Raw genomic sequence first — 22,803 nt, forward strand, 5'->3', positions numbered from 1 at the left:
AAAAAAGGACAAAGGTTGAAAATGCAGGAATAGTTAAATTAAAATGTGATTTGATTTGTAAATACATTCCAGTTTATCCACATTTCCCCACCTCAGCGGGTGTCCGTCAACAATACCGGAGCTCCAACATGAAGCATGTGGAAATATTAATGATTCATGCTGCCTCCTCCTCCCTCCCCCACCCACCACATCCTCCTCCACCTCCATCTCCCCCTCCTCCCTCCCCCCTCCAGGATCACACAGTCACCGCTGCTCTTTGCTTCCTCCTCCTTCTCTTCCTCCTTCCCGTTGTCACTCACCCACGGCTGGAGAAACACGCGTTTCATCCACCACCACCACCACCGGCCTGGTCTCTCTCACTCACTCCGACAAGACAAAACCAAAACAGTAAGTAACAGCGGGATTAGTGTTGACAGACATTTTAGGGGAAATTAATGAACAGACACTCGGTAGTTTTTATTTTTTATTTTTTAGACGCAGCGGGTACTCGGCTTGTGTGTTAGCCGGGGCTAGCGAGCAAGGAAGCGGCTAGTTGAATGGGGCAGCTCGCTAGCGCTAACGGTGCTAACGCCGCTGCCGCTGCTATCGCCGCTGACGTTCTTGACGCTGCTAACAGTGCTAACGCTCCTAACGTTGCTACGCTACTGCCGCTGCTACGCTACCGCTGCTAACGCTTCGAGCGCTCCTAACGTTGCTACGCTACCGCTGCCGCTGCTAACGGTGCTAGGTGCTAACTGCTGCCCCGGAGAAGCGGTAGGCAGCCAGTCAGTCAGTCACGCCGCCGCCAGGCAGGGCAGACACCGGCAGCTCCAGCAGGCAGCCGCGGGTGTGTGTGACATTTTACATTAATGTTTAAATTGAAAACGAACAATTTAGTGTCGTATTTTAAGAAGCCGTAGTCATTTTAGGTGTCGTGTTAAAGGTTCGCCACCAACTCATGAGGGCATCTCACGTTAGCTAACGTTAGGTCCCCCACTTGGAGATGATGAAAGACTGCTAACGTTAAAGGTTAGCCGGGTAGGTGATGGGTGACAGCTCCGTGGAGGCAATTAACTGACTCTTCCTGTTCAACATCTCACTCTACAAGCTTTTTCCTAATGTTATCACAAGTTTATGACCTAAAATATCTTGATTTGTAGCCTAATGGCCTCTATACATCACCTATTTTATCTCACTAACTCATCTTCATCCACTGTGTCTGCATGCTTTGAGAGGTCTTGATAAAAATATTGGTTTGATATAAAGTTTACAAATATCTGGTACTCTTGTATCCTGGGTTGGGGTTTGAAAACTGGTTGGAAAACCTCCAGATTATTTTGCACTAGGCCTCTCATTCATGACACATGTCTTTTTTTTTATTACTTAATAAATCCATCCGTCCATTAGTCAATTCATGATCTGCTGCTTCAGTGATGCTTGTATTTCCAGCTAGTATTATTATGTACAGGTAGGGAGGAGGGACATAGTAAATATCAGCATATTCATTCACTCCAAGCCAATGCATTGCTGCATGTATGATTGTGTGCAGTTGAACTTGGTGAATTCCTGCAGAGACCTTTTTCACATTTGGGTAGTATAATTTCTTATTGCTGTGAAACAATGTAGTGTATTTATATAAACAACATAAAAGATGAAATATTGAAAGTATCAGATTAAATACTGATCATATTATGTATTTTCCATAAATTACATCACAAAAACCAGATCCAACATTGAATTGATCTCGATAAGTCCTGTGAGTGTATCCATCCACAGCCCAATATAGCTCCTGTTTCTGCAACACAGAGCTCTGTTGTGGCCCATTGATTATTAAAAACACATCAATGAGTCTTTCTGTTGCACTGGATCACATGTTAGTTTATTAGCAAACACACACACAAGTTTATTTTGGGTCGATCACTGTCCTGCTGCCAGAGAAACTCAGTCTGCAACTTTGTGGCTAAAAATAGTACCCAACAAATACACTATCAACAACATATGTTTAAGGAGTGATTGCTAAAAACTGACTGCAGTGACCAGCTGCTCCAGGGAATTGATCCATGTTCTTTTAAAGTCAAATGACTATTGATATCCTTAAAATGTCAATAGAAAGTGGCATGTGATGTCATGGCGTATGCAGTTGCCAGCATGGCTTAAAATCTGCACAGTTGTAACATCTAATTAAACTACTAGATCTGCTACTAATTTACTTTATTGCGTCATTGGACTGAGGAGATTTGATCAGACTGCTTTTACAGCAGAAGTCAGTTTTGTTGGAGAGAAATTAACCGTCCCCTGAGCTTTCAGGAGGAAAATGGATGAAGGGAGAAGAAGGGGGGGGGGGCTTTGGCTTTGTCCAAATTTAGTTTGTTAGATTTTTAGAAAATGACACTGAAAGCTTTTCTCACATTCATCATCACGTACGACTAAAAAGAGGGATGTTAAATCCTGTGTAACAAGGCTGACTCTCATGTTGTGGTTTTGTTTTAGAGAAATCTTTAACATGTCACTTCTTTCCTCTCATGTTGCATTCAGAATTTGACAAGTGAGTATTCCTTAAAAACTTGTTGTTTCTGTCTTGTCTTGCTGTTTTTTGTACATATGTATCCCCCTGTATATTAGTGTCATTGTATTGCAAGGTGGTGATTGTTAAATTTCTTTTCCCAATGGCTTGCGGTAAACTGGATGAAAAGAACGTGTTGAGCATTTGACTTTGATACTAGTTTGAGCTCAGCAGCTTGACAACAGAAGGTGAGCTAAGAGCTTGAAAAAAATATTTTATTTTTTTAAATAAATAAACATTAAGTAGGAAATGACTTCCCAAAACGGTGTTCAAATGAATTTCAGTGGTAAATGAGTGGAAATCGGATTAAAAAAAAAAAAAGAACTAATGTTCATATGATGAAACGTTAAGGGAATACATTTCCTGTTTTGCAACTCAATACTTCAAGCTCATTAAAACTGCATGGCCTGCTCTTTGTGATTTGTTAACAGAGAAGCCCAGTGCCTCGTGAAATAGTTGGTTTGCATGCTGGAGCATATCAGTCTGCAGTTATTGTGATTTATTTTATTTCATTATCTTTATTTTGCCTGTAGACTCATCACACCCTTTGCTTTTATTGGCATGCGTTCATGCTATTGTGTCAAGATCGGTCTTGTCTTGTGGCTCAGTTTTTGATATTCAAAATGAGTCTGTTTTTACTGTGGATAATTTATTGTACACTTTGTTATAGTTGTAGGTTGGGCAAGCCAATTTTTTTAGAGACGTTTTCAAGCCCTTTATGATGCAATCAAAGGTTCAGACCTGGAGTTAAAGTGGCTCTTGGATGGTCCAGTCCTCAATAGACACATGCGTGTCTAGTTATCGAATTGAACATCAGCACTTTTTATGCATATAAACTACAACTAACGATTATTTTCATTATCGATTAAGCGATTAGTTGTTTGGTCAATAAAATGTTCAAAAATGTCAATCAGTGTTTCCCAAACCACAAGATGACGTCCTTAAATGTCTTGTTTTGTCCACAAACCAAAGAGATGCTCAGTATATTGTCATAAAGGAACAAAGAAACCAGAAATATTCACATTTAAGGAGCTTAAATCAGAGAATTTTGGGTTTTTTTCTTTAAAAAAACTACTCAAACCGATTATTCGATTGTCAAAATAGTTGACGATTAATTTAAAAATCGATTAGGCCTATTGTTTGATTAATCGATTATTTGTTGCAGCTCTAATATAAACATGTATGTGTTGTTTCGATAATGGGTCAAAGAGGAGTTTAATCAGTGCAAGAAGTTTAAATAACACTCGAAATTCTCAACGAAAACGAAACACCAATACAGACCATACTCATATTGTAGTGGGTCACTAGTACAAACTAATCATTGCATGAGAGACGGTGTAGAAATACTTTTGGCCCCAATTTGATCAAACTGGGACAGGACTGATGAGACGGTGGTGGAGGATGTCCTTACTCGTGGCTCAGGTTGCCTCACATCCTGGTCGTCTTTGATACGTCTGTATTTCGAGCTGAGCTGTGATCGGATCACATTAGATGCATGTTAATGTCGGGTCGGAGACCTGGTGAGGCCTGGTTACCATGACGCTAAAGATCTTCTCTGTAGGGGATCACAGTGCTACTGTATCCACTAAATTGATTCTTGGCATTTAGCTCCCTAAGCGCTCCTAAAAAAGGTTTTTCAGTAGATTGTTGTTGTGGAAACTGATTGTGTTGCAGGAAAAGCTGCGCCTTTGCACCTTTTTTTTTTTTGCTGTTCTAGTCTCCGGATGTCATTTTGGCTACAGCAAGAGTTTTCCCATAGTGCCCTTAAAGGGATAGTTCAGCATTTTGGCAAATTGGCCCATTGTTGGATTGTGTATTTGATGAGTTTGATGAGGGAAACCAAGAAATCCCATGAGCCTCCGTAGCGTAGCTCTGAGCAGCTCGCGGCTCTGCTCCGCCGCTCTAAAAACAGCTTGCACCGACAATTAAAGGTAATGAACCTATACTCCTAAAACTATAGGGATTATGGCAATGGGCCAATTTGCCAAAATGTTGAACTATCCCTTTGAGAGTGAACCACCTAGGCTGTTTTGCTGTAACATTGGAACGACTAATTCTGCTGTGTACGACTGTCTGGATGAGACTGACTCTTGACAATAAGTTTATTCCATCATGCAGTTAACGTTTTAATTCATCTGCACGGTTTTACTTTTATTTCCCTGCATGCCGTTTGTGTTTGTCTGGGACTGGTTTGTGTTGTACATGCAGCTCTCTAAAAAAGCAAACGTTGGTGTCTGTAGTGATGAGTCTCGATAGATCAATCCCTCTGTGTCTGTAAACCTCCCTGCGACTCTCTAAATAATCCAAAAGCCTTGTACTTGTTGTTCTCTTTTTGCTTTCTTCTTCTTTTTTTTCTTTTTTTTTTCTCCCTGCAACGGATCAAAAGATGATGTCTAAGAAGACCTCCCAGTGCTCTGCGGCGGATCAGTCGGAGCACGATCAGCCTCCCAGCCACTGTCAGGTGGACCGGTCCGCGAACGCAGCATCGGGCTGCACTAGGAACAAGTCCGAGTCGGGTCAGAGAAACGGAGAGACGGCGTCCTCCTCCCCGGAGAGCGGCAGCCTGAACGGAGATAACGGGAAACGCAGCGGGAAAAGCCGCCGCCGCAAGAAACGCTCATCCAATCCCGAGAGCCGCCCCGAAGAGAAGGCGGACGCCGGTAAACCCAAGACGGAGGAGAAGCCGGGGAAGAAGGCGGCGGCAGTGGCGGCGGCGGCGTCCAACCGGCCGTCCGACCCCGGCGCCGGTCTGGCGGGGCTGCAGTCCGAGTGCGCCAACGTGTGGTTTGAACGCAGCAGCTACGAGCGAGCCGAGAGCCTCTACCAGTGCTGGTTGGCGAGCTCTTCCAACGGGACCACGCAGCCCAAACGCTCTCCTCCGGCCCGAGGGAAACACTCAAACTCTCAAACATCCACCACAGCCACAGCAGCCGCCACAGCCGCCGCCGCTCCATCGTCCTCCTCGGGGCCGGCCTGCAGCCATGGCGACCAGGTGGCCTGTCACCACGTCGTCCAGTCGGTGTGGGTGAACAAGACGACCTTCGACCAAGCAGAGCGCCGCTTTGTGGAAGCGTCCATGATGCAGCCGCCGTCCATTCCCAACTCTCTGAACCTCCCGGCGCCGTCGAACCGCCGCTCCCTCCCACCCAGAACGCCCGATGAAGGATATCAGTCTCTCGCTCCGACCCCTGCGACCCCTGTGATCCAGCAGGCCGCCACCACGCCCACCACACCCACCACACCCACCGCCACACCCACCGCCGCCAATCGACAGTCGATAAACGGATTGCCTCGCGTCCCGGTGGAGCTGCTCAGGGACGTGTGGCTGGAGAAACCACAGTACGACCGCGCCGAAGCAGCTTTTTATCAGAAACTCTACGGTGGCGGTGGTGGCAACTCGACGTCCAAGCGCCCGACCTGCACCGGCGGCGCCTCCACATCATCGAGAAGCAGCGACCACCACCCTCAAAGCCTCGTAGAGGAAGAAGAAGAGGAGGAGGAGGAAGAGGCGGTGGCACTGGCAGCGGCGGCGGAGGAGAAGCGCGTCGCCCAGCAGGGTAAAGCCGACGTCTTTCACGCTCTGCACCCGATCCAAGAGGAGGAGGAGGAGCCGGCGGCGGCGGTGGCGGTGGAAGTCCTCGCCAAGAAGGAGAAGAAGGAGGAGGAATCGGGAGTGTGTTACTTCCTCCACCCGGACAGCGAGCGGGTGTGGCTGGACAAGTGGCGGTACGACGCTGCGGAGAGCCGTTTCCATGGACACAGTGGTGGGAATAAAGCCGCCGCCGCCACGCTGGTGGTGGCGGCGGCGGTGAAGAAAGGTGGTGGGAGGCCTGAAGCCGAAGCCGAGGCCTCGCCAGCCGTCGCCTCCGCCGCCCCGACCGCCCCGCTGAGGGACAAGTATGAGCAAACTACTGGGAGAGTGGAGCCGCTCCAGATTTTTCAGTTCATCTTTCATTGTTTTTCTCTTTATGCCATCATGTGTTTCCCTTTTTACTGAATGCGTGAGGAGTTGTTTATTTTATTTTGTTTTCATTCCCCGCCTTGTTCATCTTTTTTTTCCTTCTTTCTCCTTTTTTTTCTTTCATTTGTCTTTGTTCATTTGATCTTTGTATGTTTATGGTTTTGTCTGTATGAACCATTGTTGTGTTTTGCCAGCTTTGCTTCATTTAAAGCTTCTTTGGGTTTTTCTTTTGTATAGTTGTGTTGGGACTGTTGTCTGTTTGTGCAGATAAAAGAATACAACAAGCATTTATTTCACATCTAATAAGTGTGATTATTCTATTTTTTTTTTGTTATTATTAGTTGCAGTAACATAGATTTTTCTTTTCTCTTTCCCTGACCTGCTGTGTCCTGTTCATACATCCCTCTCTTGTCCTCCCTCGCTCTCTTCTCCATAGAAAGATGAGTACAGTCGACTTTCTCGCCCAGGAGAAGATCTGGTTCGACAAACCTCGCTACGACGAGGCAGAGAGACGCTTCTATGAGCAAATGAACGGCTCATCGCAACCAACGCAGGTACCAGTTTACCTTCTGCAATGAGGTTGCTCTATTGACTATTATGTTAATGTTCACTATTTTGTGAATGAAGCAGCTGCGTTCTCTTTCTTTCTAACTTTGTGACATCATTAATAATACACATTATAACAATTGATAATGTTAGACCTACATCTTGTTTTTGCACCACATTACATTACCTAACAGTATTTGGGGACAGAAGAAAATTGATATTGAACTTCACTTGAAGTTTTAATGCAGTTAATAAACACACAAAAGCCATGTGATCAAATGAAGGGGATGGGATTAGAAAGATAAAACACTGAAATGATAAACACAACTAATCAAAAGCTGTAGAACTGCACTATTTCCCACTTTTTAATTAATTATAAACAGTTCAAGTTCAGTAAATAACCGTGAATGTTGTGTATCTAGCTGTTAAGCTTTAGATAAATAAAGTAAAACATTTAATGATTCTTTGTCTTCTCTCCAATTCTTTGTTTTATTTTCAGTGTATTGAGACATTAAACGTAATTTCCATAGAAACATAAATATCATAGAAACAACCTTTTGACTTGGTAGTGAAGCTTTAAATTTTCATTGCACATTGACTCTCTTTTATATTGAAACTCAAAATGTGAAGATAAGGACAGATGTTTGTTTTTCTTTCAGGATGTTGGAGCGAACACTATTCTGCAAGACATTGCACGGGCCCGTGAAAACATCCAGAAATCTCTTGCAGGAGTGAGTATGATCACTTTGTCTTGTATCTGAGCTGCAGTTATGAGAAATATCTCATGTTTTCCACCTGGACTGAGCCGTTCGCTGTTGGAAAACATTTAATCCACCGCGCTAAAAAAGTCCTAAATCATGTGAAGCTGCAGAAATGTGGATTACACTTTGAATAGAGAGAGATTAGAGATGCCCTGTAACCAGGGAAACGTCTGTCAGCACCTGTACGCTTCTGCTGTGATACTTATTTATTATTAATAGAATATATCCAGCTGTTAAACCCCCCTCATGGTCATGTGGAAATATTAATGATTACACACTAGAAACACTCCTGTTGCAGCGGTTACCGGCCCTGTCGGTGGTGCTACGTGTCATTTTGACACACTTCAGTCAAACCACTTTTAACTACTTTGACCTTTTGAAGTCAGATAAAGAGCAGATAAGCAGCATTTTTGTGCAGTTGTAGATGTTAACACTCAGAAAACCTTCGTTGCATTCAACACGTAAGCTCAGATAAGCTTCAGAGAATTCATCTTGTTTTACTTTAATAATCCTGTGTCATTCTCTTGTTGCCGATTAAGTGTTTGTTGATTTTCTGATTTAAAGTATAAGCCGTGTGTTCGGCTCAAACCGTACAAACCTGTTCCGCCTGGCGACACATTGAGTGCAATGGATGTTTTCACACAACCTCCCAGTTCGACACTTCCTCTCCTTCAGCTCGTCGAACCTTATTCAGTTCTTGTCCCTTGTCCTGTCACACCTGAGATCCCTTCTTCCTCCTCCTCCTCCTCTTCCTCCCCTCCTCCCCCCAGCTGAAGACAACACTGTCTAAGAGAGGGTCTGATCTACCTCCCATGAGCCAACTCTCCCAGTTTGTAAGTGCCTCCGAAGGCTTGTCGTGTGTGTCACTGGACGCTCCGCTCCGTCAGTGAGGCCTCGCTGACGTCCACGCTCCAGTTTGAGTTGATTAGAGTTCAGCCTGTAGTCGACTCGGCTGTTAGATGATGATGACGATGATGATTATATTTTTGTGTGCAGTAGGGATGTCACGATTATAGATTTTCTTGGTACAATAATTGTCAGAGAAATAATCGCGGTATTGCGATTATCACGATTATTATGCATTACCGAGGAACTAAGTAAGTCCAGTCGCTTTTCCTCTGTTTTGCTAACCCTCCTCCTGGCCATGTGCGTTTGTTTTCAACGAAGCCGTCGCGAAATCAATCCATGGAGCTATGGATAACATACGGGTTACGGGGCGCCATCACAATTACTCTGAAGCTGTTTAATTAAGGTAAAAATGTAGCATAGTTGAGCTACAAATCCTGCATAGTTCCTCTTTAATTAATTTTTACAACACTATGAATGTGTAAAATCAAATATAGTCAAAATATAAAACATTACTAAGTATATACACAAAATATTTAAAGTATCTATTAATACAGGGTGTCCGCGGGGTTTTAAAAAGTATTAAAAAGTGATAAATCAAAAAAGCAAAATTTAATGGCCTTAAAAAGTGATAAATTTGGTCCAAAGGTATTAATTTTAAAGAATAGGTATTATTATTTTTTTTCTTTTGGACAATGACTGGTTTTATTTTGATGAAATAGGCGTAATAAAATAAATAAAGCATTACTTGCTTGCGCCGCTACTTCAAAAAAAAAAGGAATGATATTGACGTCATATCAATTCATTGTATTCATTGGCCGCTAGAAATCTAAAATCGTCTTCGCGCGCATAGTTGTCAGGCGGATAGAAGTGCTAGTGAATCTCTTCGGATTTTAGCGTGTGGCAAAACGTTTCGAATATGGGAAAATGCAAGTTTGCAGAAGACTTAAATTGAGATGACAGGCGCCTTGATGTAGCCTATATGTGTGTCAATGTAGATGCACGTCACGCGCCGCACATCCGATGTGCTCTTTTTTCATGCATTCGCGGCTCACAGCTCCATGAACCTTCTACCGCCAGCCCGGTGTTTAGTCGGACCGGGTCCGGGTCTGCTCCGTTTGAAAGGGCAGGAAGCCCCGAAGCGCTACAGATACAGACACCTGCAGCAGCTGCAGCTTCTACTGAGAGCTGAGGTCAGATGGAACGCACGTGAGACACAGACCGACGGTGCAGATGTGCGGACATTGTTGAAACTTTTCACACTGATGTAAAAAAAAACATATATATGGCCTACCACTGTGTTCTGTGACGGTAGAGACAGAACCAGGTATTTATTTAAAGAGTTAGTGAGGTGAGTTGGGTGAGGGAGGGAGGTGAGGAAGGAAGACGGAGCGAGGCAAACTGGGTGAGGGAGGGAGGGAGGGAGGTGGAGTGAGGTGAGTGAGTGAGGGGGGGGGGGGGGGGGGGGGGGGGCAGGTGAGGGTGGGATCAGGGGAGAGAGGCTGGTGATTGAGAAAGGCATGATAAGATATTTTATTTTTGATCAAATGTTCCTGATGACTTATGGATGATGCCCTGTTGTGCAACCGAGTCTCCTGGGTAATGGTAATGATGTAAGTAAGTGTTGGATGATAAAATCTATGTACATGTCATAAAATCTTTCTGATTGATACTTGGTGCAACTCGATGTCGTGGTGGTATTAAAAAAAATCTGAAGGTAGTGAAAAAAGGTATTAAATGGTAGTAAATTGACTCAAAGATTTGTGTATATACCCTGTAATAGAGGACCAATTAATCCTCCAGGGGAAATCTAATATTCAAGTCAAAAATTGTCATCAAATGTTTAAAGCAGAAGTAAGTGATATATTTGTGTTAATATAAGTCTTAAATAGTTATATCTTCCGACAGCAATCACTTACATAGAGTGTTTGGACTGAAACACGGGTCTGTCAGTCCCTCTGCTCTGCTCTGAGCCGAGGAGAAAACATTTATCGTATCCTACAGTTTTTATCCAATGAGGAGAGAGAACGGCATGCAGGGCTGTGTGTGCAGCCAAGGAACGCCGTGAATGTGGCGACGTAGGGACGAGGACTGTTATGGTGCGTTCAAGGAAACTCGTATTTTTCCGACCGTGAAGTGGTACCAGTTCGATCTGGTACGAGTTCACCGGTCGGAAGTTACGAGTGGCCGTTATAGTGACTTTCACCGGTAAAACAGGTCGGAAAAACACGAGTGGGTTGCCTGAAACGCTACAAAGTCGTAAGTTGTGACTTGAAGCTGTAATTTACGATTTCAAAAGCCTGCCTGGAACGCAGCATTAGCGAAAACGACCGGACCACTTACTTCTGCTTTAAGTTTATTTGAATCGTTTTTGTTTTCTTTCTTACAAATAACACGCACAAATATTTAAATTCCTACCAATTCAATTTCATTTCGAAACGAGTAATCGTGACATCCCCGGTGTGCGGTGTTGCAGAGCCAGACCAAGTAGCTGCTTCTCACCCTCATATTTCTCTCAGGGTTTAATCTCCAGCTGCTGTGTTTGTGCTGCGGGCGTCAGGGTGTAGATGCTGCTGAGATGGGACACTGGCTGTGTGTTGTGTGCTGTGGTCACATACGTATGAGCTCCTGGGTTTGTCCATTTTAGACGTTAACTCTCACTAAACTTCAGTAATCCCTCTCTTTGTGTCTTCGTCGTGCAGAGCACCAGCAGCAGCGGCGCAGGTGACCAAGGAGAGATCGTCTCTCGCATCAAGAGCCTGGAGCTGGAGAACAACAGTTTACACAAAGGTCCGTTTGTTTGTCAATGCTGATCCACGTATTGGTGCATTTTTTACTTTTTCTTCATCTGCATGGAGGGTATTTTAGTGTGCACTGACTCTGTGTGTGTGTGTGTGTAGCTATTATTAGATCTGCTGCTAGCAAATACATCGATGACACGATGATAGTTATAAATAACTGCAAACATTTGTCGACTCCAGCTTCTCTATTTTTGAGGCTTGGCCGCTTTTATCTGTCAGATCAAGACACATAACACATTTTCAAACAGTCCAAGTAGTGCAGGGGTGTCCAAAATGTATTGCAAAGAGGGCCAGATTTGGTGAGGGGGCCGACCATTCAGCCTGGCATCCTTTGAACCATTAACATTAAATGCAAATTAACTATTTAATACTTTATTTTAATTATTGCAAATGGCATTCTTTTCATTTTTTCACATAGAATACAAATAAATCTAAACAAGTTTTTACCAAATTCACTCTGCTTTTCATATTTGAAGACCACATAAAAGTTTGTCTGGAAAAAAAAACTTTCAGGAAGCTTAAACATGTCTAGGTTCATTTGAAACATTGCATATTATATATTTTAGAAATGGGCTGAAAAGGGTCAAGGGTCGCGCAGCTAGAGTGCAGCTAGAGTGCAGCCACAGGTCTGCTGCCATCTTTTGGTGAAATATAAAATAGCGCTTTTTTTGTACGTGCTGGCGGCCGCATATTATTGATTTTATGACAGAGGCTGCAGACCGGTGGGAATTTGATCACGGGCCACAATTGGCCCCCGGGCTGGACTTTGGACATGCCCTGAAGTAGTGGATTTGCTGAAAAAGGCAAATTAATGAAAATATTTGTTGTATAAATGCATGAGGACTCGGTTATTAATGTTTGGTGTGTATGTGGTTCTGTCTATGAAACGTATGGCAAAAGGCTCAAACTGCAGCTTCAAGCGATTTAGCTTAAACTAGGAGATGTTTTGGTTTATGTCACTTAACGATGACTCAACAGGATAATTAATTGATCAGAATTATATCGTCAAAACTTCAGTAATTCACTTGGCGAATCAAATAAGAGCTAACGAATAGGGGTGTGCCAAAAAATCGATTCACATAAGAATCGCAATTCTCATTTAATACGATTCAAAATCGATATAAAATGTCCCAAAATCAATTAAAAAAAATAAAAAACTGAAACAAATCTGCTGGCTGTCGGCCTCCATTTCCTTAGAATTTAAAAGGCAGCATGGTTAACTGCACTATTTCTTTTAATAAAGAGGCACTCATTTTCTTACTTAAGCAATATGTGATATTGCAATATGTGATATTGCTTTTATGCAACAGTTTCAACAATTCCATCTAAGCATGGATGAATGTTTAAAACTCAATAAATGTGAAAAAGACACTTTAGTCATTCTGTCTTGCAAAGCAGACGTGGAGTAGATGATGAGGATCCTTTGTACATCGATAGACCGAGGCAGAAATCATTATGAATCAAATCGTTTTGAATCGAATCGTAGCCCCAAAAATCTGAATCGAATCGAATCATGAGATAAGATTCCCACCCCTACTAACGAGTGTTTATGATGTGACTCTGCTGCTGTTTGTTTAGTGGTGGACGACTTAAGAGCAGCACTTTCCAAACTGGAGTGTCGAGTAGCGGTCCTAGAGAAAACTCCTGCAGCTGTGACCCCGGCGCCGACTCCATCAGTTCCCTACACAAATGTAAGTCTGTGCAGAAAGTTTCCATCGGTTTATTTTGTTTTATAGCAGGAGAAAAACCACTGTAGAGGTTTTATATAAGTGAACAGCAGGATGTTTTCTTCTTCTCCACAGGGCACTACCGTCCAGAAGAAGACCGGCGCCCCGGTTAAAGAGGAGGAGGAGGACGACGAAGACGACGACGATGATATCGACCTGTTCGGCAGCGATGAAGACGACGAAGAGGCAGAAAAACTGAAAGAGCAGCGATTGAAGGAGTACGCAGAGAAGAAGGCCAAGAAGCCCGCGCTCATCGCCAAGTCCTCCATCTTATTGGACGTTAAACCTGTAAGTGTTCTTATCCAGATGTTTAAACTCTGAAGAGACAAAAAAAACGCGAAATCTCTTCATCTCAATGCTCTTTTATCATCATCTCATGTGTGTTTTTTGTTTTTTCTCTCAGTGGGACGACGAGACGGACATGGCGAAGCTGGAGGAGTGCGTGCGCTCGGTTCAGGCCGACGGCCTCTTATGGGGAATGTCGAAGCTGGTTCCCGTGGGTTACGGCATCAAGAAGCTCCAGATCGCGTGCGTGGTGGAGGACGACAAGGTGGGAACAGACCTGCTGGAGGAGGAGATCACCAAGTTTGAAGACTTCGTAAGTGTTGCTCGCTGTTTGTTGAGTTGAGTTTGGTGTAAATCACAGGCAGCTGTTAAGGTGGTTACAGTTAAAGCAGATATCAGCTTCACGGCCGTTTCGGCTAATGCTGCGTTCAAGGCAGGCTTTTGAAACCGTAAGTTACAGCTTCAAGTCACAACTACGACTTGGTAGCGTTCCAGGTAACCCGTAGCTCGTGTTTTTACCATCCTGTTGTCTGTGAAAGTTCCCTATAACGGCCACTCGTAACTTCCGACCCATGAACTCGTACCAGATCGAACTGGTATGACTTCACAGGAAGGAAAAACACAAAGTACGAGTTTCTTTGAACGCACCATGAGTTAGCAGCCCCCGCCCTTGTCAGGCATCAATTGGTCCTCGTGCTACGTCACCACATTCACGCGCATCCCTTGGCTGCACACACAGCCCTTCATGCCGTTCTCTCTCCTCATTGGATAACACTTGTATCCCACAAGGAAAATTTTCTCCTCGGGTTACAGCAGAGCAGAGTGACGGAGAGACTCGTGTTTAGGCTGAAATACTTCATGTAAGTGATTGCTGACGGAAAATAGGACTATTTAGGACTTATATTAACAAAAACATTCCACTGATATCTGCTTTAATTATAGGCTGCAACACAACACAAAATCTAATCTTTAAAGGGATAGTTGAGGTTACAATCAGTTTAGATGCAGGAAAATGACCCACAGAAACAATCCAGTATCTTTTAAAATATTAGCTTTTTGCAGAATATTTTCGGCACATTATGTTCCCATCAAAACAAGGTGAAGTTCAGCTCTTTCTGATTCGAATCGTGCTGTAGATGCAGTTAGAAAAAAATGCAGAACCAAAGGAAAAAGGCTCTAAATGTTGTGAAATAAATGCTGTCATTCTGTTGAACACTTGTTCTTAGTGTGACAGCTTGACTTGAAATAAAATCCCAAACTCAAATGGTCTTTAACCTTTTTATTTAGTGTTTCATTATTTGGTTAGTGTCTTTAAATATCCATCATAGGCACACACAAAAAAGTTAGTCAGTTGCCAGTTTCAGTTACACCCAGCTTTATGGAGTTGAATCATCCTGGTCTTTTATTATGAGGATGTTGCTGAATTGCGTTACAGCCTCCAAAGTAACAAACTGCTGCAGTGGGAGCAGCCGTCTGTGAAATAATGTTTTAGCCACTTTTATGTCCCTGAGAAAAGTTCAAGTTGATTTTGTCACCTTGTACGCTTTTTAAAGCTCAACTTTCTCAAGTGTTGAACTCCAGTGTTCATGCTACTCAGCTCTGACAGCTGAGCTAAAGTGTTTGTGCACTTGTGCGTAGGATTGTACGATACAGCTGAGAGAATGTAGTTGGGTTGATGTTTAAGATAAAAGGTGAAAATATTCAAAACAAAGATTGTTCATGTACTTCACACAACGAGGTGTACCTATTAAACTGGCAGCTGTTATATTACAGTGAATCAGCATTACAGGCACAAAGAGGCATAAAAGAAAAGTTGAAATGTTGCACTACAATACAGAAAAAACAGATTTCACTATAAATACTGTTAATATTTGAAATCTGGTGAACTAATGTAAACGTTTTGATCTGTTTCAGGTCCAGAGCGTCGATGTAGCAGCGTTCAACAAGATCTGATCCCAGTCCCTCTGTCTTTCTGTGTCTTTTCGTCACGCCTTGTTTCTCTGCTGATTGTGTCAACGGTTAATAACAATAAAATCCAACTCTAGCACTGAAGCTAATGCATCTCTCTTTTGTTCTTTAACACAGTGACGTCTCGGCATGCAGATAGTCTGAGTGAAAGGAATTAGGAGTAAATGTTTCAGTTTCTGTTACCTGAGGAAAAAACAACTCTGCTGCATAGATTAAGGTATTTACAGTACAATCGCTAAATGCAGTGATCAGTTAACTTAGACTGACCAACTGAATTGTTCACCACATGCAGAGATACCGAGTAATTAAACAGGCGTGTCGTGAATTTTTATATAGTGTTTGAGAATAAATGTGGTTATACTAGTTTAGGGCCCGAGTCAGTGAAGCCTCATGAATCATTGACAACAGATGTTTGTTTTGTGTCTATTAATAACCACACACTACACATAACAGGAAACTCCTGGTAACAGGCGCAGCAGTGAACGAGGTATCGAGTGTTTTCAGCCTGCACTGAAAATAAAGGCTGATAAGGAAGCCTGTTTCTGCTAGTGAAGGAAAATAGATATCCTTAAGGTGAATCATAATTATGAGATACAGAGTTGAAATGATGAGATAAAAAGTCAAAATTATGAGATCTAAAATCATAATTGTGAGATAAAAAAGTCAAAATTGTGAGACAAAAAGTTGAAATTATTAGATATAAAGTCAAAATTATGAGATCTAAAATCATAATTGTGAGATAAAAATTCAAAATTGTGAGACAAAAAGTTGAAATTATTAGATATAAAGTCAAAATTATGAGGAAAAAGTCCAAACCATGAGATAAAAAATCATCTAAAATCATAATTGTGAGATAAAAAGTGATAATTATGAGATAAAAAGTTGAAATTAGATTTTTTTTAAGTCATAATTGCATTTGTAAATAAGAAATTGTTCTTAATAAAGGTTAAATAAATAAAATCAAATAATGAGATGAAAAGTCATTGTGAGACAAGAAGTCGAAATTATGAGTGTCATGGTTACAGGTGGATGGACCAAAAATGTTGGTTATGAATTCACAAACCATCTCTGTGTCAAATACCAAAGAGCTGCTGGACCCATTGTGCTCCAGTATCTCATAAGTATGACTATTGTATCCCATAATTTCAACTTTTTATCTCATAATTATGACTTACATTGAGGATATTTATTTTCCTTAACTGGTGGAAACAGACTTCCATACAGTAGGCTGAAATCAATATAAAACAAAGCAAGTGAAAGAAATTAGTATAAAGTTGAAAAAACTAGAAAACGTTTCAGCAATATAAAAAGTCAGAGCTACAATAAACTTAAATTTCATCTTCATGCATCACTTTACTGTTTTGCCTCTTGACTCTAACGATGCAGTCTACAGGATTAATACAGCTACAGTTTCATTTGGTCGTCATTTTATCAGTAATAATGTGTTTATTATAGATAACTGATGTATACGTTGTGGTCCAGAGTCAGTTTTTTATAAATAACATCAACATCTGGACAAAGACTTAACTGACCAAACAGCGTCCAGATGTTTCTCCCATCATTCCACGGTGCAGAAGGCGATGGACGACTGCACTCCGAGCCAGGCCGCCGGGTACAGCGGCTGCGTGAAGCTGCTCTCCACGCGGTGCAGCAGGTGGACCCCCGAGGGCGTCACCGTGTAGAAGCAGAGCAGCCCGGCCTCCTGGTCCAGAAACACCCCGATCCTGCGGGACGCCGCGGCCGGGGGGATCACCAGGGCCTGCTCCTCGTTGCCATGGCAGTACACCAGGGAGGAGGCGGAGCTGCAGCGCACGCTCCACGACACGGGGTTGTGCCCCAGCCGGGACTGATTGGACGACCCCTGAGGAGATGGACGCACAAATCAATCACATGGTGGTCACAGATTTAAAAACAAGATCTTATGTAGACTTGATCACACTTACACATTGGCGTGCACGTTCATGCGCTTAGTGTAAGTGCGGCAAGTGTGTCCCATTACTCCAATGACCAAAAGTGCAGTGCGTTTGATTTGCACTTTACATACATTTTGTAGTATAAATCCCACAATGCACCAGCTGGTGAAGTCTGCCATCACTGGGAGCCACAAGCCACATTTGGGAAATAAATTTCAATAAAATAAATGGGATCTATCTCATAACTATGACTTTTTATTCCCATTTTTTAAATATTCTTTTATCTCATATTCTTCTATTTCAATTGTGTTGTTTTATTTAGGTTTAGGTTATTTAAGTTTAGTTTGCAATTCTTTATTGATGTTTTATCAATAGTTTAGATGATGACAGTGTTTTGCACAAAAAATAGTGTTGTTGGACTTACAGCAACCATGCATTATATTATATTAATGATAAACTTAATTAGTTCTTAATTTCTTATCTGATTGTTCCTTTTGAGTCTTTTTTCTTTTTACAGATTGTAGCTGATGTTAATTCCTCTATGCAATTTCTAGGAGCTGCAAATATAAATGTAGGTGTCCAACTGTTTAGCCTGAATGGATAAAATAATGTAAATAAATGAACTGCATTTGTTTGTGCACACAACATTATGAGTCTTTAATGAAATAATTTCCTTTTTCAGAAGTGAAAAACATCAACAGTCCCTCTTCATTATTGACTTCATGATTGTGTGTGTGTTGTTGTTGGCCTGTAAATTAAAGGGTTGCCCAATTTTGTCATCTTTATTTAGGCTGAGTTTAGTTTTTCAGCTCATAATTTTGACCTTTTATCACATAATTATGGCCTTTTATCTACTGATTATAACTAGTTATGTGAATATTTTTCATCACGCTCTGTTTAACCCTGTGCTTTTCTTTTACTTGCGGAGTTGGACTTCCACATTTATGATCTGAATCTTGCACATAGCGACACTTTTGGTTCATTAAAACAGTTTCTTCTGTCATGATTTTGCAAGCATTGAACATTACATTTACTCATAACTCTCTCAGGCGCAGACAGCAGCACCCAATTTCCCAGCATACCTTTCTCCCGATGCCCTCGTAGGCGAGCCCCAGCGCTGCCTGCTGTCCGTCCCACTCGGCCTCCCAGTAGCAGCGGCCCTGGAGCCCCTCGCGACACAACACCTGGCCCCAGCTGTCGAAGCGGTCCGGGTGGTCCGGGTAGTCCTGACACTCTCCGGTTCGACTGACCATGCGGTTCCCCTGAGTCAGAGTCAGCTCCCTGTGCGCCGTGAACGGGTCCAAGGACAGCCAACTGAAGTCTGAGCAGAGGGAAAAGACCATGTGACATGAGGACGAGCCAACTGGGAGCTCTGGTTCAGACTGGTTTGGTTTTACTCACAGTGAAGGAGATCGTATCGCTTGTCTGGAGCAGGGACGGGTCCAGAAGCATAAGACGCCATCGCTGCAGTTAAAAAAAGAGAAATAATGAGTGAGTTAATAAACTACATCATCAGCTATGAATAAAAATGAATCATGGATGAATAAACATGTGAATGTGACTGAAAAGTCAAAATAATAAGGACAGAAAATGTCATAAGGTCACAGATGGATGTAAAGGAGAATTCATATAGACTCAAACAAAACCACAACTCATGTATTTACTCACAAATATAACATGATAGTGCATTTTTTTATTCATTCACATATTGTATTTTTCATATATAGTATATATATATATATATATATATATATATATATATAATATAGTATATGTATATATAGTATAATATAATGATCTTTTTTTTTGCATATTTATCCTGTATTCTTCTACCAATGTGCAATATTCTGAAATTAAAAATGATATGCATAATTCTGTATATAATGTATACATTGTTTATTATCAACATTTCCCCTAGAGGAAATTAGGTTATGTTACAGTTGCTCTGAGATTACACAATATAAAGGTAATACAAATATATATACAGACACATATATTTATTGAACATTAGAAAACTATGTCCTTTATACTATGATATGTATGAGAAAAATAGAGCTTTAAGAGATTGAATTGTCATGTTATTTGTATGAGTACATATCAAATAAACTAATGATCAAATTAATAAATATCTAAAATGTGCTAATGTGTTGCTATAGTGACACAGCAGGTGATGCATTGATGACACACTCACGTTTGTTGGGCTTCTCCATCTGCAGGACGTTCACGTTCTTCACTGTGGAAATAGGACAAAAACAACAACATTCTGATATAAAAAGTCCACATGAAACTAAAGGCAGAGTGAGATGTTACAGCAGCAGACGGACAGAGACACACACACACACACACACACAGTTAGACAGACAGACGGACCTGCGGAGGCGACGCTGGTGAACTGGCTGTGAAACAGAGTCTGCAGCTGCTCCTTCAGCTCTAACACGGCCGTCCTCACCGGCCCAAAGGAGACATGTGGACTGACGGTCAAACAGCTGGATCCAGCTGCAGGGACGGGGCTGCTGTAGGACTGACACACCTGCACAGGAGACACAGGAGACACAGGGGACAGAACCAGAAATCAGCACTGGACTCATATTAACAAGAGCTGTGAGCTGCTCAGAGCTACGCTACGGAGGCTCATGGGATTTCTTGGATTCCCTCATCAAACTCATCAAATACACAATCCAACAACTCCAAAACGCTCTGGTGGACAAGTTGTGACCTGCACATTCAGAGATTCAGAGATAATAACAGAACGTTTTACAGGTAAATTCATGCAAAACTGCTGATGTGTGTTGCAATGGGCCAATTTACCAAAATGTTGAACTATCCCTTTAAATATGAAAGGAGCCCCCCCACATGTTTGAGTTGTATAACATCCATCAGGATATGCTCCCTCTGCTGGACAGGGCAAATATAATCCTACAAGGCTGAAAATGTCAATAGTTTACATGGTGATTTTTGTTGTATTTGAGCCTCTAACTGTAATTTGTGCGCAAAAAAATATTGTTGCTGGACTTGCAGAGACAATATTAATGACAAATTTAATTTCTTAATGTTTATCTGATCCTTATCTGATTGTAGCAGATGTTAATTCCTTTGTGCAACTTATAGGAGCTGCAAAATATAAATGTAGGTCCAACTATACAGTCTGAATGTATAAAACAATGTAAAACAGAACAAACTGTATTTGATTCATGGTTGTGTGTGTGTTGCTCACCTGTGTGATGCGTTGTTGGTCCCGGCTGTGTGTCAGCTTCTCCAGCTCGGCCTCCCTCCTCCTCAGCTCCGAGATCTGCTGCTCCAGACGATGCAGCTGGTTCTCGGCTCTCGTCACCTCGGCCTTCTCCTGAGCTCGGATCAGCTCCTTCATCTCAACGCGGCGCCGCTCCAGGAAGTCCTGCAGCTCGGAGAAGAGCCGGCTGTTGTCCTTCACCGCCGCTTTGGCCAGACGCTGAGGACAGGAACCAGATCAGAGAGTCTGAGTCATCTGTTAATGATGCAACAGTCTTACCCTGATTAATACGACGGAGTATTAGGGCCACATTGAGATTTTTTTTTGTTCACACACTTCAAGAATAAATTCATCATTTTATGAGAATGTAATATTTTAACCTGTTGCTTTAGAGGAGGAAAGTTGTACTGTTAAGTTGTACTTCAGTGTAGGTTTCACAAACAAGGAGATACTTCATCTTTTGGCACATCAGCACCACACTGTCATCAGTATCAGGACTTTGAAAAGAATATGCAAGAAAATGCATCTATTCTGCAGAAAGAACCAGGTGGACTTGGAGGAAAAAACTGCTTTTTACTCATAAAATTGCCACTTTTTTGTAAAATTACGACTTTATACTCATAAAATGCTGCCTTTTTCCTGTAATATGATGACTTTACTCTCATAAAACTATGACTTCATTCTCAAAGTCTGTGAAAAAAAAATTTTTTCTCAGTGTGGCCCTTATACTTTCTTTGTAAACCTATAAGATGCACAGACAAGTTTATGCATTTCTCTGCATGAATCTGTTTTTCAAATATAAACTGAATCTGAAATCTATTAACTGTGATTTGTCAGTTTGTGTCATCTGAGGTCTGTTGAGGTTGAACATGTAAAGTTAGATGCACTGTGACCTGCAGCGTCTCCTCTACTCACAGAGAAGGAGTGAAGAGTTTGTTTGAGCTGCTGATGCTCCTGCTCCCTGTCTTTGATCTGCTGTGAGATGTTCCTCCGCGTGTCCCCCAGAAACCTCTGAAACAGCAGCGTGAACACGACACACACACACGTTGTTAGGATTAAAACAACAGTGAACAATCAGCTCTGAGACAGTGTCAGTATCTCCCCTCCCTCACCTCTGCTCCAGGCCTCTCAGGACGAACCGAGGACACGTCAAAGGTGGCGTGTGCAAAGCCGTGGTCCGTGTCGAGAGGAGGGGCCGAGGGGCCGTCGTCCTGGTCCAGCCGCACGGCGCCGAGGCTCTGCATCATCTCCACCAGCAGGTTGTTCCTGCCGAGCCGCGGCCGGGGGCTGAAGGTGGCTCTGCACTGAGGACAGCTGCAGACCAGCTGCCGGTCCCAGTGGGCCGTCAGGCAGCTCATGCAGTAGCTGTGGCCGCACGGCACCGTGACGGGGTCTCTGAGCAGCTCCAGGCAGATGGAGCAGCTGAACTGGGCCGCGTTCAGACCGGGGGGAGACTGAGCCATCGCAGCTGGAGGAGGCTGAAGAAAGAGACAATGATGAAGAGTCATGATGCTGCCTGAGCTCAGTGTATTACAATACTGTAGATAGATAGATAGATAGATAGATAGATAGATAGATAGATAGATAGATAGATAGATAGATAGATAGATAGATAGATAGATAGATAGATAGATAGATAGATAGATAGAATTGGGGAGGATAAATGAAAGAGAGAGATATACAGAGAGCGGTAGAAAGAAAGAAAGAAATGGGGTAGAAACAAAGAAAGAGAAAAGGAGTAGAAAGAAAGACAGAAAGAAACAAAGAAGTAAAAAGAAATGGGGTAGAAGAAAGAAAGAAAGAAAGAAGAAAAAGAGAGAGGGGGATGATAGATAGATAGAACGAAGTAGATGGATGGATGGATGGATGGATAGAGGGAAAGATAGAAAGAAGTTATGTAAAATACAAATGAAGGAGTAAAAGAAAGAAAGAAAGAAAGAAAAAGAGAAAAAAGAAACAAAGGGTTTGAAAAAAGAAAAAGATAGATAGATAGATAGATAGATAGATAGATAGATAGATAGATAGATAGATAGATAGATAGATAGATAGATAGATAGATAGATAGATAGATAGATAGACAGACTTTAATGATCCCAAGCTGGGAAATTACAGTGCAGCAGCAGCATTACACAGACACACAGTGATGATAACAACATATAGTATAAGAATATAAAGAAGAACAAACTACATAATAAAATAGCAATAGCAAATAAAATAAAATGTA

At 42.2% G+C, this 22,803-nt stretch overlaps 4 protein-coding genes across 10 annotated transcripts in view; 2 read left to right on the top strand and 2 right to left on the bottom strand.

The window, feature by feature from the left end:
• Window positions 1-22,803, bottom strand: part of LOC310985199 (tetratricopeptide repeat protein 14-like) — a 408,748-nt gene that overhangs the window by 54,033 nt on the left and 331,912 nt on the right. The window lies entirely within an intron of this gene.
• On the top strand, window positions 219-16,041 carry LOC310985035 (elongation factor 1-delta-like). Of its 6 annotated transcripts, none has more exons than XM_083970460.1 (10): window positions 226-387; window positions 2,673-2,730; window positions 6,940-7,057; window positions 7,709-7,780; window positions 8,581-8,643; window positions 11,359-11,446; window positions 13,036-13,148; window positions 13,260-13,472; window positions 13,588-13,782; window positions 15,384-16,037. In XM_083970460.1, exons 3-10 carry the CDS (start codon window positions 6,944-6,946, stop codon window positions 15,420-15,422), a joined length of 897 nt encoding a protein of 298 aa, XP_083826586.1. In that variant the 5' UTR covers window positions 226-387; window positions 2,673-2,730; window positions 6,940-6,943; the 3' UTR covers window positions 15,423-16,037. The 6 variants fall into 6 exon arrangements, with proteins under 6 accessions (XP_083826587.1, XP_083826591.1, XP_083826586.1 ...); XM_083970463.1 differs by having other exon boundaries at window positions 294-387; window positions 2,649-2,730; window positions 15,384-16,041; XM_083970462.1 differs by having other exon boundaries at window positions 295-387; window positions 2,664-2,730; window positions 15,384-16,041.
• LOC310985338 (uncharacterized protein) lies at window positions 315-6,539 on the top strand (the record flags this gene model as incomplete). Its single annotated transcript, XM_083970913.1, has 2 exons — window positions 315-406; window positions 4,929-6,539. The coding sequence occupies exon 2, from the start codon at window positions 4,929-4,931 to the stop codon at window positions 6,537-6,539; it is 1,611 nt and encodes a 536-aa protein (XP_083827039.1). The 5' UTR covers window positions 315-406.
• On the bottom strand, window positions 15,483-22,051 carry LOC310985034 (E3 ubiquitin-protein ligase TRIM65-like). Of its 2 annotated transcripts, XM_083970459.1 has the most exons (9): window positions 21,692-22,051; window positions 21,495-21,590; window positions 20,565-20,798; window positions 19,721-19,880; window positions 19,542-19,583; window positions 18,752-18,814; window positions 18,433-18,671; window positions 16,970-17,298; window positions 15,483-15,577 (listed from the first exon to the last, which is right to left on the bottom strand). In XM_083970459.1, the coding sequence occupies exons 1-8, from the start codon at window positions 22,040-22,042 to the stop codon at window positions 16,996-16,998; spliced, it is 1,488 nt and encodes a 495-aa protein (XP_083826585.1). In that variant the 5' UTR covers window positions 22,043-22,051; the 3' UTR covers window positions 15,483-15,577; window positions 16,970-16,995. The 2 variants fall into 2 exon arrangements, with proteins under 2 accessions (XP_083826585.1, XP_083826584.1); XM_083970458.1 differs by lacking the exon at window positions 15,483-15,577 and having other exon boundaries at window positions 16,184-17,298.

This window comes from Trachurus trachurus (genome assembly GCF_905171665.1).
Source record: "Trachurus trachurus genome assembly, chromosome: 4".
In the NCBI taxonomy this organism is placed as follows: domain Eukaryota; kingdom Metazoa; phylum Chordata; class Actinopteri; order Carangiformes; family Carangidae; genus Trachurus; species Trachurus trachurus.

Coding starts and splice junctions, on each gene's coding strand:
- LOC310985035 (XM_083970461.1), top strand. CDS start 6,944: ATGAGTACAGTCGACTTTCTCGCCCAGGAGAAGATCTGGTTCGACAAA. Junction 7,058..7,708: donor GCTCATCGCAACCAACGCAG/GTACCAGTTTAC, acceptor TTTTTCTTTCAG/GATGTTGGAGCGAACACTAT. Junction 13,473..13,587: donor TCTTATTGGACGTTAAACCT/GTAAGTGTTCTT, acceptor TTTTTCTCTCAG/TGGGACGACGAGACGGACAT.
- LOC310985034 (XM_083970459.1), bottom strand. CDS start 22,042: ATGGCTCAGTCTCCCCCCGGTCTGAACGCGGCCCAGTTCAGCTGCTCC. Junction 19,584..19,720: donor CACCAGCGTCGCCTCCGCAG/GTCCGTCTGTCT, acceptor CTATTTCCACAG/TGAAGAACGTGAACGTCCTG. Junction 18,815..19,541: donor GATGGAGAAGCCCAACAAAC/GTGAGTGTGTCA, acceptor TTTTAACTGCAG/CGATGGCGTCTTATGCTTCT.